General features: G+C 41.8%; 1 protein-coding gene and 1 pseudogene across 1 annotated transcript; both read right to left on the bottom strand.

Annotated features, from left to right (window-relative positions):
- Nucleotides 1-1,075: 1,075 nt before the first annotated feature.
- Nucleotides 1,076-2,319, bottom strand: LOC144741438 (tetranectin-like protein pseudogene; annotated as a pseudogene).
- A 2,279-nt stretch (nt 2,320-4,598) lies between these two features.
- Nucleotides 4,599-11,865, bottom strand: LOC144741437 (synaptic vesicle membrane protein VAT-1 homolog-like). Its single transcript, XM_078623963.1, has 9 exons — nt 11,651-11,865; nt 10,697-10,826; nt 10,372-10,587; nt 9,618-9,760; nt 8,458-8,561; nt 6,789-6,844; nt 6,499-6,693; nt 5,023-5,106; nt 4,599-4,697 (listed from the first exon to the last, which is right to left on the bottom strand). The coding sequence occupies exons 1-9, from the start codon at nt 11,863-11,865 to the stop codon at nt 4,599-4,601; spliced, it is 1,242 nt and encodes a 413-aa protein (XP_078480089.1).
- Between the last annotated feature and the right edge of the window lie 394 nt (nt 11,866-12,259).

Genomic DNA, 12,259 nt, shown 5'->3' with positions numbered 1-12,259 from the left:
CTGGATGCTTGAATAACAGAGTTTCACTTGCCCAAACTTGTTTACTTATCAAAGTGATCGTACCCCCCGAGTATAAGTGTCCTGCTATAAATGAAGAAAAATGGCCGTGTGTTCACTCCGCGACTTCAGCGTCACATTCCCATCCAGACAGACGTGCGTGATGCGCGCGGACAGGATGACGTAGGTGCGTGTAATTGGACAGAGATGAGAGGATCGCAGGAAAACACGGAAATAGTGATTCGCAATGTTTCAGGATTTTAAACCGTTTTTAACAGAATATTTCACATGGAAATAATGACATATATGCCTGCTGTGTGGAGACTCTGCTGTGACCACACCACACACACACACACACACACACACACACACACACACACACACACACACTACAACTAACTGTTGTTCATCTATATTTCACCTCAGCTCAGCTAAGGATTTTAGGATTTTTCCAGTTTCCTTACACCTGTACATATTGCTTAGCTATTATCTTTTCTTTCTAGGACCCTTTTATATATTCTTTAATGCTGTGACCATGCAAATGGTCCCCTGACAATAAAGGACCATCCTTATTGTATGACTTCATAGATTTGTTGTTTGTGCAGGGGTATAGGGTTGTGTGTTCAATTAGGGAATACATTAGGAATCCACTGTGGGACAATAAAGGATTGTCATGTCTTGTCTTGGGCTCACAGGTGGGGTTCACCAGTCCACAGGAGCAGAGTTGCACTCTTAATTTAATAGTTTAATAATACAGTACCTTTCTTTATGGTTTCATGTCAAATAAGCAGTTGCCACTGAAGTCTTGAATTCACTGAATGGCACATTTACTCGGTATAGAATGTATTTAACGAAAATGCCCATTATCTGATCTCAAAAATGACACATCATGGAATATAATTCGGTCATTGGTTTAAGACTGAGTTGTCAGAACCTCACTGGACAGAACGTATCACACCCCAGGAGCTATTCTAACTATTATTTGGGTCATTGGACTTGGCACAGACTTGACAACAAATGCATGGTTTTGCACACTTTAGGTCATTGACCTACATAAAGGATCATCCAGCTGTTTTTTTTACGGAATGACATATTCACAGATGTACTTTTTCAAATTGCGACACACCTCGTCGTACCACTTTCCCTGTGCAGCCACTGACAGAGCGACACAGCTCTCTCTCTTGGTTCCTGTGGGCTGCTTCTTGGAGCGGTCCCAGTTCAAGTAGCTGACTGGCTGGCTGTTGACATCAACATACTGGCCCCTCTTTCACTATGTCTGCCACACCAATCCAGAAGTCCTTGGAGCCCGGAGCACTCCTCTTTGCATAGTCACGCAGCTCATTGTTTTCCATCATGTCCCTGGGAGTTGCAAGAGTTCCTCCTTGTGCAATACAGTCTTCCATTTGCTTCATGGTAATGTCTGGGTTCCTCAATTGTGAGGTAACACTTCCTGTGGGCTTTGATGCCCCGCAGACACACTGAAAACACAACATGTGGATATATAAGTGCTGCTTTACACATCTGCTCTGTCAGATACGCACATATTTGTAGGCAAGGAAAGTATATTTTGTACAGCATGTTTCAGCACAAGGCAACTGAATGTGCTTTGCAACAGAAAAAGACATTAAAAGTACATTAGCACTCAACATTAAAAGAGACTAAAACCAGTAAAAAAAACATTCAAATTGATCCATTAAATGCAAGAAATGACAAAACAAAACTCCATAAACATACATATACAAACACACACTTACATATATGTATATATGTATGTACACACACACAACACATACAGTAGTAGACTCAATTTAAAAGAAAAGATGATAATCGAGGATAATAAGCAGGCTGCCCTCTGCTGGACATTTAATGCAACGCATAAACGCATCTCAAAAAGTGCAGCTCAGCATCAGCACTCAAATCAGTATGCAATATTAATAAACGACATCACAGCATACTAAGAGCACACTTAAAAATATCATAATGAACTAAGCAGTCTCTTCACAGTGAGTCAGAGCGGTACCTGTCTGCAGAGCCTGCATCTCTTTCAGTGAGTTCACCTCCTGCCAAAGCTTCTCAAGCTGGGCCTTCATATCATCTTCCCCTGCTGCTGCATCTCAGCAGAGAGGACGAGAGACAAGAAACACAGGTCAGATAAACATCTGCAGAAAGCCGGTTTCTTTCAGAAACACGTGCTACATATACGCAAAGTTACCGGACGGACGAGCGGACACAGCCTTCCTGATGCGAGGAGGGCGGCAGGAGGCTGAAGTGGAGCAAAGAGAGGCAAAGGATGAGGGAGACGGGAAGGGCCAGACGCGGCATGTTGGAGGCCAGTGGAGCCTGCAGGGCAGCACACAGTGACACAGCTTTGTACTGCTGTGAGAGGGAACCAACAACACCACAGGGAGCTCAATATATACCGGAGCTCTGTGGGCCTTTCTGGGCTCTGTCGTTGCATTGGCTCAAATTTAGTTTTTTTCCAATCGTGAGGAGGAGGTGAGGGAGATATTAGGGTGGAGTGACAAATAATGACTTCCTTGTGTCTGGCTTTTGATAAATATTTACTTGGGCAAAGGTGCACTGAGCAGTCTCCCCTTTCATTTCACAACAAACGGGAAATTCATTGACTGCTTTACTATCACAGTGTTCTGCTCTGCTCTCCTCCCTGTTCCGTGTCATGTTTGCATATGCTAATAATGATAATGTTATAGAGTTGTACACTCACAGTCCGAAAGTGTCGCATCCTCCAAAGGTATTTTCTTCCAGTACAGTAATCCTGGTGTACCCACTTAATTGGCAAGTGTGATACAAATCTGCATAAACAACATAAACAAGTTAAATTCACATATTTCCGTTGGTGCTGCTAAACATAGCCACCGTTTGTCCCTCACACAGACTTCCAGTTGTATGATCTTCACAAATAAAGCTGCTGTGAACCCAAGGAAGTCCAGTGCAGGCACAGGCTATTTTTAGAGTGAGATGTTGGAAATAACAAATACTCAGACACAGGGACTCGATATAGCAGAGCAACCTGCTGCAATCTGACGAGCAGTGTTCTGAACAGACTGTTCCATGAAAGTCTTTCAGCAAGATCCCTCCCCATCACCCCGAGTGACATTTAAACTCGAGAAAACAGCAGATTATTGGTTGAGGATGAACCCACAAACAGTTCATTGCATAAATATATACGTATTTCTGCAGCAGTTCTTTCTGACTTTATTGACGTCCTGCAAAGATTCAATGTTCAAGCATAGTGATCACCGTTCTCTGAATCACGCAAATACGCAGAAGCATGCTTCTAACAAAAACACATTTCTCACAGAAAACATTGCAGATAAATTTATTCAAGTAAACAACAAGTGCACAACAAAACTGGACAAAAATATAGAACCACTGGTAAACCAAAAGTTTGTAAGGAAAAGGGTAAAAACACTGTTCTTTTTTTTTTCCTTTTTTTAACAAGGCACCTTTGCATACACACAAAAAACATGCACTGTCGCTTTCTTTCTGTCTCTCTGACACACAATATTGATGACATTAGAATGGAAATCATCTACACGCCATTAAGCTTATGTAACAATTAGGTCTAAACATTTCTAAACTAATGTCAGTAGTCTCACTGATGCACTGACATGGATTATAATTGAACTTGGGCACAAGCAGTTTTTAGTTTTTAGAAGGACATAATGTGTGAACGCTTTGCACCGTTTCTTCTGCTCATCTACTCACTTTCACTGCGTTCCCACCTTCATCTGGAAAACTAAAGAGAAATTCCAGCTTTGATTTTAAAAATAACACAACTTGGACAGTTATGGCACTTTTGTTTTGCCGCATCGGCAAGTAAACAGCAGACTAACACAGGAGTCGTCACACACAATCGAGTGCTCACAGGTTGAATAAAAAACCTCCGATGAGTGTTTTCATAGGAAATGTACAGTATTGAAATATTTTGCCTTTTGTCCCTGAAAATTCAGCATTTCTATTCACTTCAAATAAATGCAACACTGTCTGATATTAGTAAAAGTTTCTTCAGTCTATTATGGCACCACTTCATCATCGTGTTACATCATGAGATCAAAACCGTTTCGTAATTTAAATATCAGTTTTGGTACAAACAAGTGACAGACTCTGCGGTGATACAGCATTTCAAGTCAAAGGCACTGGTGATCCTGGAATGAAGCTAAACATGATGCAAACATCTTCCATCTCCCTTGGCTGCATCTCCACAACTTGAAACGCCCTTTTCATGCACGTGGTCTGTTTTAGGACAATACTGGCAGCGCTCTGCTGAACGCCTAACGGATTTAAACATGCTTCTTTTTTTTTTCATCCATCTTTTGAAATGTTTTCAAACTGATCACGTCACGTAAGCACGTAGAAATGCATGTTTGCAAAAGTCCAATAGTTGTAACACAGTGGCAGAAAAGCTGACACCAAGGGGGATCCCAGAAAGGTCTGGCAAACATCGACTTCGTGATACTCTGTTAAGATGTGTAATAATACTGCTCTGAGATCCTTTACTCCAACAAACTGTGACAGTAACATTGAAATCATATGATACATACATGCGACCGGAGCACGTGTGTGTGTTATCGATCAGTCTAATGAATGAAAGGCATTCGCTCTTTGCTGTCGTTGTCTCCCTCCGGCTCCTCTTCCTCCTCGCCTGCCTCACTGGTCTCAGTGCTGTCGCTGGCCATCTAGTGGTGAAAAGGATTTATGATCTATCAGGAGCTGAGGTACTCTCTCTCTTTCTCTCTCGAACACACACACACACACACACACACAAGAGCAGTGAAATGTGTGAGTGAAACGATATGTAGCATATGGACAGAGACAGACACAAGATCCTCTGAACAATTTGAACATGTGATCGCCATGGAAACAGCTGCTGTAAAACTACTCTTGCAAGTTCTGTTGTAGTATGAATGATGTTGTTGAGAAAATGTCAGTGGACTTGTTGAGAAAGCTAAGTTACAGCTCGAATGAACTCAAATTAAACCACAAACATCCATGTTACGTTACCAAGGGAGTAGGAGACTTCTCCACATCCAGAATGAGTTTTCCTACGTTGCCTCGGTCATGAATTCTCTGCATGGCCTCTTTCACCTGACAACAGAACATCATTTCACTGCGTTTAGTCACGGATCAGATGAACAATATGATAGTGATATTAACCCTTACATGCACACTGCTCACTTCAGTGGACAGCTATTTAAAACCCACAGGGGGCACTTCTGTCACAAAATCATTAAAATAAGAAAGAATATGGCTGTTTTTTTAGTAATAAATCATGCATTAAGGGGTTTACAAGGAAGAAAGATATCCTGGGATCCTCCCAGTAACTATCAATTAAAAAGACATTTCCCAGAGTCGTCCTCTGAGGCTGACCATTGTCAGCAGGTTTGCAAAGAATGCTCGACAAAGTGCTAAAAACACGAGTCTGGTTTTAATGTGACATTTACTCTGTCTCTGAGGTAAAACAATAACAGCTGTGTGTGATGTGTGAACAAAAAGGTCACACACATATTTCAGTAAATTACTCATGACGTCATTACCGGGACACGTCTTTGTCTATTGTGACATTCATTTGTTTAAAGAAACGGGGCAACACAAGAGGAAAGTACAAATAGGTCAGTGCCTCGCTCAAGGATACATTTAGAGGATGGGATTCACTGTTGTTATGGGTGAACCCCGAAGGTTTCCTGACTGACACTACCGCGGGTGAAAGCCTGCAGTTATTCCAGAAAAAAAAGGTTGCCATGGTCAACATGTAAACTGACGCCCTCTGAATTCTCCTTCCAGGCATATGAACAAATGAGGGAGGCCGTGTTCCTGACAGTACATCCCACGCCATCCTCCTCGCTAATGAGATTCCTCATGGGCGGTAGCTCCGATGAAAGGCCCGAGCGTTCTGCCAAACTTTAACGACAATAGCAGCACAGGGATGTTTCCCATGAACATCTCAAATCTTTGGACAGTATTTATGTTTGCACTCTCAGGAATCTGCAACTCACACATCTGAATTCTGAAAATATGGCTGCCTACATGAGTCATGCAGCAACTATCACATCCAGTATAAAAAAAAAAAAACCAAAAAAACAATGAATCACTTTATTTTTCTTTTTACAGATTATTTCTAATGTTTTAACTTTGCTGCCTTCTCGTTCAGGTCAAACGTCTTTTTGTTGAATTTCAACTGATTGTGCTACATTGTCCATATGTACGTAGATTTAAACGTTTCATATGTTTGAATTTCACTTCAGGATGTTCCTGCTCTGCGTTCTTATGTGTTCATCTTTTGTGTCTCGTGTTTCATCCCTTTTGGATTGTTTCATTTTGTTCCGTTTTTTATTTTTTATGTTAAAAAAAATCATAATTTAATGAATAAATTTAAATTATAATAATCAAGTAAATTGCAATAAACTGGCTAAGCTAATGTCCACAAACAACATTCCAAAACAAATGTGGTGGTCCAAAGGGGTCCACGTCAAATCTTACCTCCTCCAGCGCCCACAGAGAATCCACCACTGGCTTGATCTTCTTTTGGTTATAGAGACACACTAGTTTGTCCATCACTGACTTCACCAGAGTGTGTCTGCCTTGTTTGAACAGCAGGTTGAGGAGCGAGAATCCCGCCATGACTTTGTTGTCCTCATATAGTTTAATGGGGTTCACCTTCTCCACCTGCCACCACTGGAACGGGGGGGGGCAACATGTTCATCATTCATGTTTCATTCATTTACTGTGAAATGTGCAGTAACAGGTCATGATGGGAATCTCTCACTCACGGATTTTGCAAAGCTGAAGAAACTCTTTGTTTCCCCAGTTACCATGTTTGATGCGCCTGGAAAAACAAAAATAAAGCATTGCTGCGTGCAAAAGGCTGGACAGAAGTGACTGGTCAGTGAAAAGCCATGAAGGGAAGTGGGGGAGGCAATTGGCACCTTTAGACCCTTAGATCTGTGCAAGCATGCATTTGCACATGTAACTAATGAAAAAAATGAGTCCATCGCCTGGAGTCATGAGGTTGAAAGTAATTAGCAGAGATTAGATGAGAATGGTGGCTGTGACTGAGAATATATTTCAATTACAAGATAAAACCTATGTTTTATTCAGCGAACTGAGCTGCGTTCGAATGACATATTCAGGGGACTGAAACGAGTGTATTTATTCACCTTAATGGACCGGCAGTGAGAAAGCACCAGCCTCTCCAGCAGCTGCTTGCTAAAGTGTTTCACCTTAAAATTGACCTCAGACACATGTTGTACGATGAGAACCCTTTCATGCATGAACTGCTGTAAAAAGAGAGTGTTTTTAAGGACATGCAAACGGATGGTCAATTTTCAATTATTCATTTAATTCCATTATTTTAATTAATGTCTTTCCAATGCGGTGTGGTTCTGTCCGCTGTTTCATCAGCTGACATAAAAAAATGATTCGATTTTGTTTTGTAAGAAAGGCCACATTCATATCTCCATTTGATAGGATCCGTCCTGCTACATGTTGGATTTCCAGGTCTGGAGGCAGATGTTCCAGACATGGAGGGAGGTTTTAACTGCTAGGTACAGATAAATACGCAGATTACCAGACTTAAAGCCAGACGAGGACTTGGAGCCGATTACAGTTCAACAACGGATGTATGTTTCGCTGCAGTTATTTCAATTATTGTAATTAAATGAAAGCAAAACCTCCACCGGAGGCATTAACTACCAGATGACGTTCTTCTGTGCACCTATGTAAAATTACAAAAACAAATTAAAAAACAAATTTCTTTCACCGGAAAAACTATGATTATTTCAGCCATGATTAGTGAGGCAAAGAAATTCTATTCTATTCTATTCTATCAGCGAAGATGTCTGGTCAAACAAGTGACATGTTTGAAATGAAATCCCTTTCTCTTCAGGAAGTTATGTTATTGGGAAGTACAATCTGCTGCTTGGCCACTAGATGTCCTTTAAGTCAGAACTAAGATTCCAAGTGCAACAACTTCCAACCGAGCAGCCAGTTCACACTGAGGCACCAAGCTGCAACTGCTCATTGAGACCTCATGTAAACTACTTTCGTTTCCACAGCAACAGGTGTGTTGCCGTGTGCCGTAAAGGGGAACAGTACTTATTGGTGAATTTCAGCAATACATGCTCTGGCATTTCTCTTGGTGATTTACCACAGCATTTCGAACTTCTAACGTGAAGACCCTATTGTGCTTCCAAAGGATTCATCAGCACGTCCGTTCTTGTCCTCTGTTCAAATGATGGCATTTGTTAGCATTTGGTTTGTTTGTAGACGATACGGCACACAGCCACAGAGCCCCGACCAGCTATGAGGTACAATGGGACCGTTCAGACCGCTGACACCGTTGCTGCAACCGTTCCGTTGCACCTCGAATCTTTGGTCTGGACTGGACATAAAATGGATGATGTCAGAGAGTTATGGCCAGAGTGTGATTACGGTTCCCACCGTAGAGAATGTAAGTTCCCAGCGGCTTCAGCAGACTGAGGCTTTTTCCCGTGTTCTCCCCACACAGACAGTCCAACACGACGTCCACTCCCTCCGGAGAGATCCTGAAACAATCCCAATCACAAGAACTTTCATCTTTCATGTCATCATCTGAACACAGACATTTTCTGAAGTGATGGACTGGGTGGAGGCGGACAACGGCGTTATGTTTATGTCTGTGGGAATGTTTTAAATGAGTGTTTTCTCTAAATCCATCAGTGACTGCCAGACTGCAGGCTCTGTTAAATCACACCTTCATAAACGTGATCCTGTGCACTTTAATGATAGATGTGGAGCTTTTCTTGGCCTGCAGCTACTTCATCAATCTTAGTGGTGTTTCACAACATCCTTATGGCATTTAGGATGGAAATTAGCTAATTTGTAGCCAAATTAGCAATGATGGTGCACTGCCCCTTGTAAATAACTGAAAATCTTTCTATGCTTGTCCTATCATTGTAAGGCATACACAATTTTATTGTACTAATGACAAATACAAGAATTCTGTTTCTTCATCTGCCGACAAGTAAAGAGAAATGTATCGATGTAAAAGAATGAAAAGTATGTAACCCTTAAGTCTTTTCTTTCTGCTCTGTGGAACGAGACACCTGCTCGGATAAACTTGCTTGGAGGTCTTGTGATTCCCTTCTTTTCCTTTTGTAAAGAGACTCGTTTAATTGTACTTTAATCTTGATCCTGAGAAGAATGTGCGGGTAAAAAAGGGGGGATGAAAGGCAAATTAATCCCACGACTGCTGTTGAAGTGTAGGTGGGAAAGGAGCATGAACACATTAAATGCGTAGGAACTGGGATTTTTCATGACGTGCATCAAATTCGTAACAACAAATGTATAAATTCACTGTTCCCTCAGTAATCAGAAGGTAAGATGAAAAGTTTATAGCATGATTGTTGCAAAGAAACGTCCGCTGTATCAGAGCCTAATTGGCTCAGTCGTTCCACTTTGCGAGTGTGGACCTCCGTCTGCAGCTAAAGATGGTTGCCATGGGGACGGCGGCCACACACAACCATCTCAAACAGGTAACTGCACCCTTGCATACTAAGGTGGTTTGACCAACTCCCTCAGTGGGAAAGTGATTAGCAGCGATCAGCGGAGACTCAACTTACTTTTTCACTTCTTGTACATAATCAACATTTCGGTCAAAGAGGTGAGTCACCGAGTCTTTGATGGATGTGTGTTTGAAGCACGACGCCACTCCAAACACGGTGACATTGGGCAGAGTGGAGCAGAGCTGAGCCACAGCCTGACCCTGAAAATGACAAACACAACAACACAAAGAGAATCCACATCCCGCGTCGTAAAGAAGATTCTCATTTCAATATCCGCACCTCTGTACCATCTCATGTACATTGTGTATTGCAAGTTGGCTTGTTAAACCAGTAAACGCTGCATGTTATGTTATGCTACTATTTATCTCTACTACATTTTTTTTCTTAATCCTGTAAAATTCCTCCGTGGGACAATTTTTTATTTTATTTTTGCTTTTATTTTTATTCTCGAGGTGTTAAATATCTTTAAATAAGTTAAATAAGTGCTAGAATTAAAAAATAGTGTTTGTGTGTTCTACACTGCAATTTTCCCATCAGGGACGAATAAAGCAAGTAGTTATTTATGTATTTATTATTATTATGATTATTATAGATATATTGTGTTGTGAATCATATATTTTTATGTATTTTGTATTTAGCTTATTTCTGCGTATCCTATCTTATTTTCTTTATCTCACTCTTAACTCTTTTACCTGTATTGTGCTGCACACAATCCCCTAGTACTTTGAAAAACAACAATAAAGTAATTCTGATTCTGATTAAATGAACCAGGAGCCTGTTTTGAAAAGGTCACGAGAGGAAATGAACTTACGACACTGCCTCCAGCTGAGTGGACCAGCACCGACATTCCCTCTCGCAGGTTGGCGACCTCAAAGAGCATCATGTAAGCCACGACAAAGTTCAGAGCGAATCCTGCGGCCTCTGTGAACGTCATTTCCTCTGGCAGCTTGTAGACAAACTCTGCTGGTGTGCAAACCACCTCCGCCCAGGCGCTGTAGTTCACAAAGGCCATAACTCTGTCTCCTATCTGAAAGAAACATGATGCACGCAGGCGAGGAGGCACAGATCAGCATCATCTCATCGTGACGCAGTTCTTCACGTTCTGACATGTTCTTCATTGATGTAATGAGGCTGACCTCAAACCCTGTTGTGTTCTCGCCCAGGGACTCCACAATTCCAGAGCATTCAAATCCAGGTACAAGTGGAGGTTTAGGAGGGTTTTCAATGGTCCCCTGACGAACCATCACATCCAGGAAATTCAAACCACTGAAATAGAGAATCAACAAAAGCTGCTAACATTTAGTGTTTTGACAGAAATAAAGCAGACCTGCATTTATTGAATGCAAATGCAAAGGTTGGCGCAATAAAAAGTAATAAAAAAAATTAAAGAAATGAAAAAAAGGAATAAAATAAAATAAAAAATGCCACAGTGATGTAATAGAACACATTTGGAAAGAAAAAAAATAATACAAAACCTATGAAACAAAAACACATTTACATTAATGCTCTGAGAAGATAGTGATTGTGTGATTGGAGTTGAACTGTCAGGTTATAGATAGAAGGCAGTTTCTATGGTCCATGGCTTTGTTGTTTGTTTGCTTGTTGGTTTTAACAATCATCTATTGTTTTTTTCCATGGAAAAGTCGATAAACATTTTCTTTCCAAACCTGCAGCTTGTAACTGAATATGTTCAGGCAGAAGAGATTTACAGGAGTGCTATTTATTCGTAATCAGCAATGAGTCATAGGTTTTCCTCTGTGTATACAGAGGCCAAACTCAGTCTCTGCTGGCACAGCAACCTTATCTTATTTCAACAAAAATCAGCCATCTCAGTTCATCCATTCCCCGATTCACAGGTCTGCCAGCAGACAGCCTCCAGCAACAACAGGACAGAGGTTTAGCTCCATCATTAGATGGATTTTCTGGAGTGGAAAAGGACAAAATGCAACAGTTGTCTCCTACAAAACATCCATCTGCAGGGAATGACTGTGGAGCAGACACCAGAGGAGACCCCCCCACACACACACACACAAACAAACACACACACACACACACACACACACACACACACACACACACACACACCTTACCAGGCTTTGACGCGGATCTTCACCTCACCATGCTCAGGTTCGGGCATGGGCTTCTTGGTGACTCGGAGTTTGTTCAGCCCTCCGAACCCTGACAGCACCACCGCTCTCATCTCTTTGCCATCACCGGCCGATTCCACGTTTGCGATTTTCTGCCCCACGTTTGTGTCGATCATGAAGTCAGTTTCCTCCGTCATCTCTGCTCCTTCTGCAGCCATGTCGGAGATCATCCTCCTCCTCCTCCTCCTCCTCAGCAGCTCTGCGCCTCCTCTCACTGAAGCCTGTTGCACCTTCTGGTCACTCACTCTCAGACCTGCCTCTTTCAGTACTCCTGCTTCCAGTCCTCCTGCTTCGACGATTCACACCAAGTTTCTGACATTTTCTACTCTATAATTGGTCCATTTTGCCCATTTTCATTCTGCAGTGTCAAGCGCGCCATCTGTCGGTGAGATGTGCACAAACGTTTAAAACCCATTTATGCGCCTCATGATGAAAGAAACCTTCAACAAGTGTGATGCCTTCAGGTGCGTCTGGAAATCTGACAACTTCATTGTACTTGTCGCTGGGACCCGTATCAGAAAACAAGTTTAGTGAAAATTCTGAGTTTGTTGT

Source organism: Lampetra planeri, unplaced genomic scaffold, assembly GCF_965212315.1.
Source record: "Lampetra planeri unplaced genomic scaffold, kcLamPlan1.2.h2 scaffold_546, whole genome shotgun sequence".
NCBI classification, from domain to species: domain Eukaryota; kingdom Metazoa; phylum Chordata; class Hyperoartia; order Petromyzontiformes; family Petromyzontidae; genus Lampetra; species Lampetra planeri.
The sequence above is the reverse complement of the archived record's forward strand: the minus strand, read 5'-3'. Positions and strand labels throughout refer to the sequence as shown.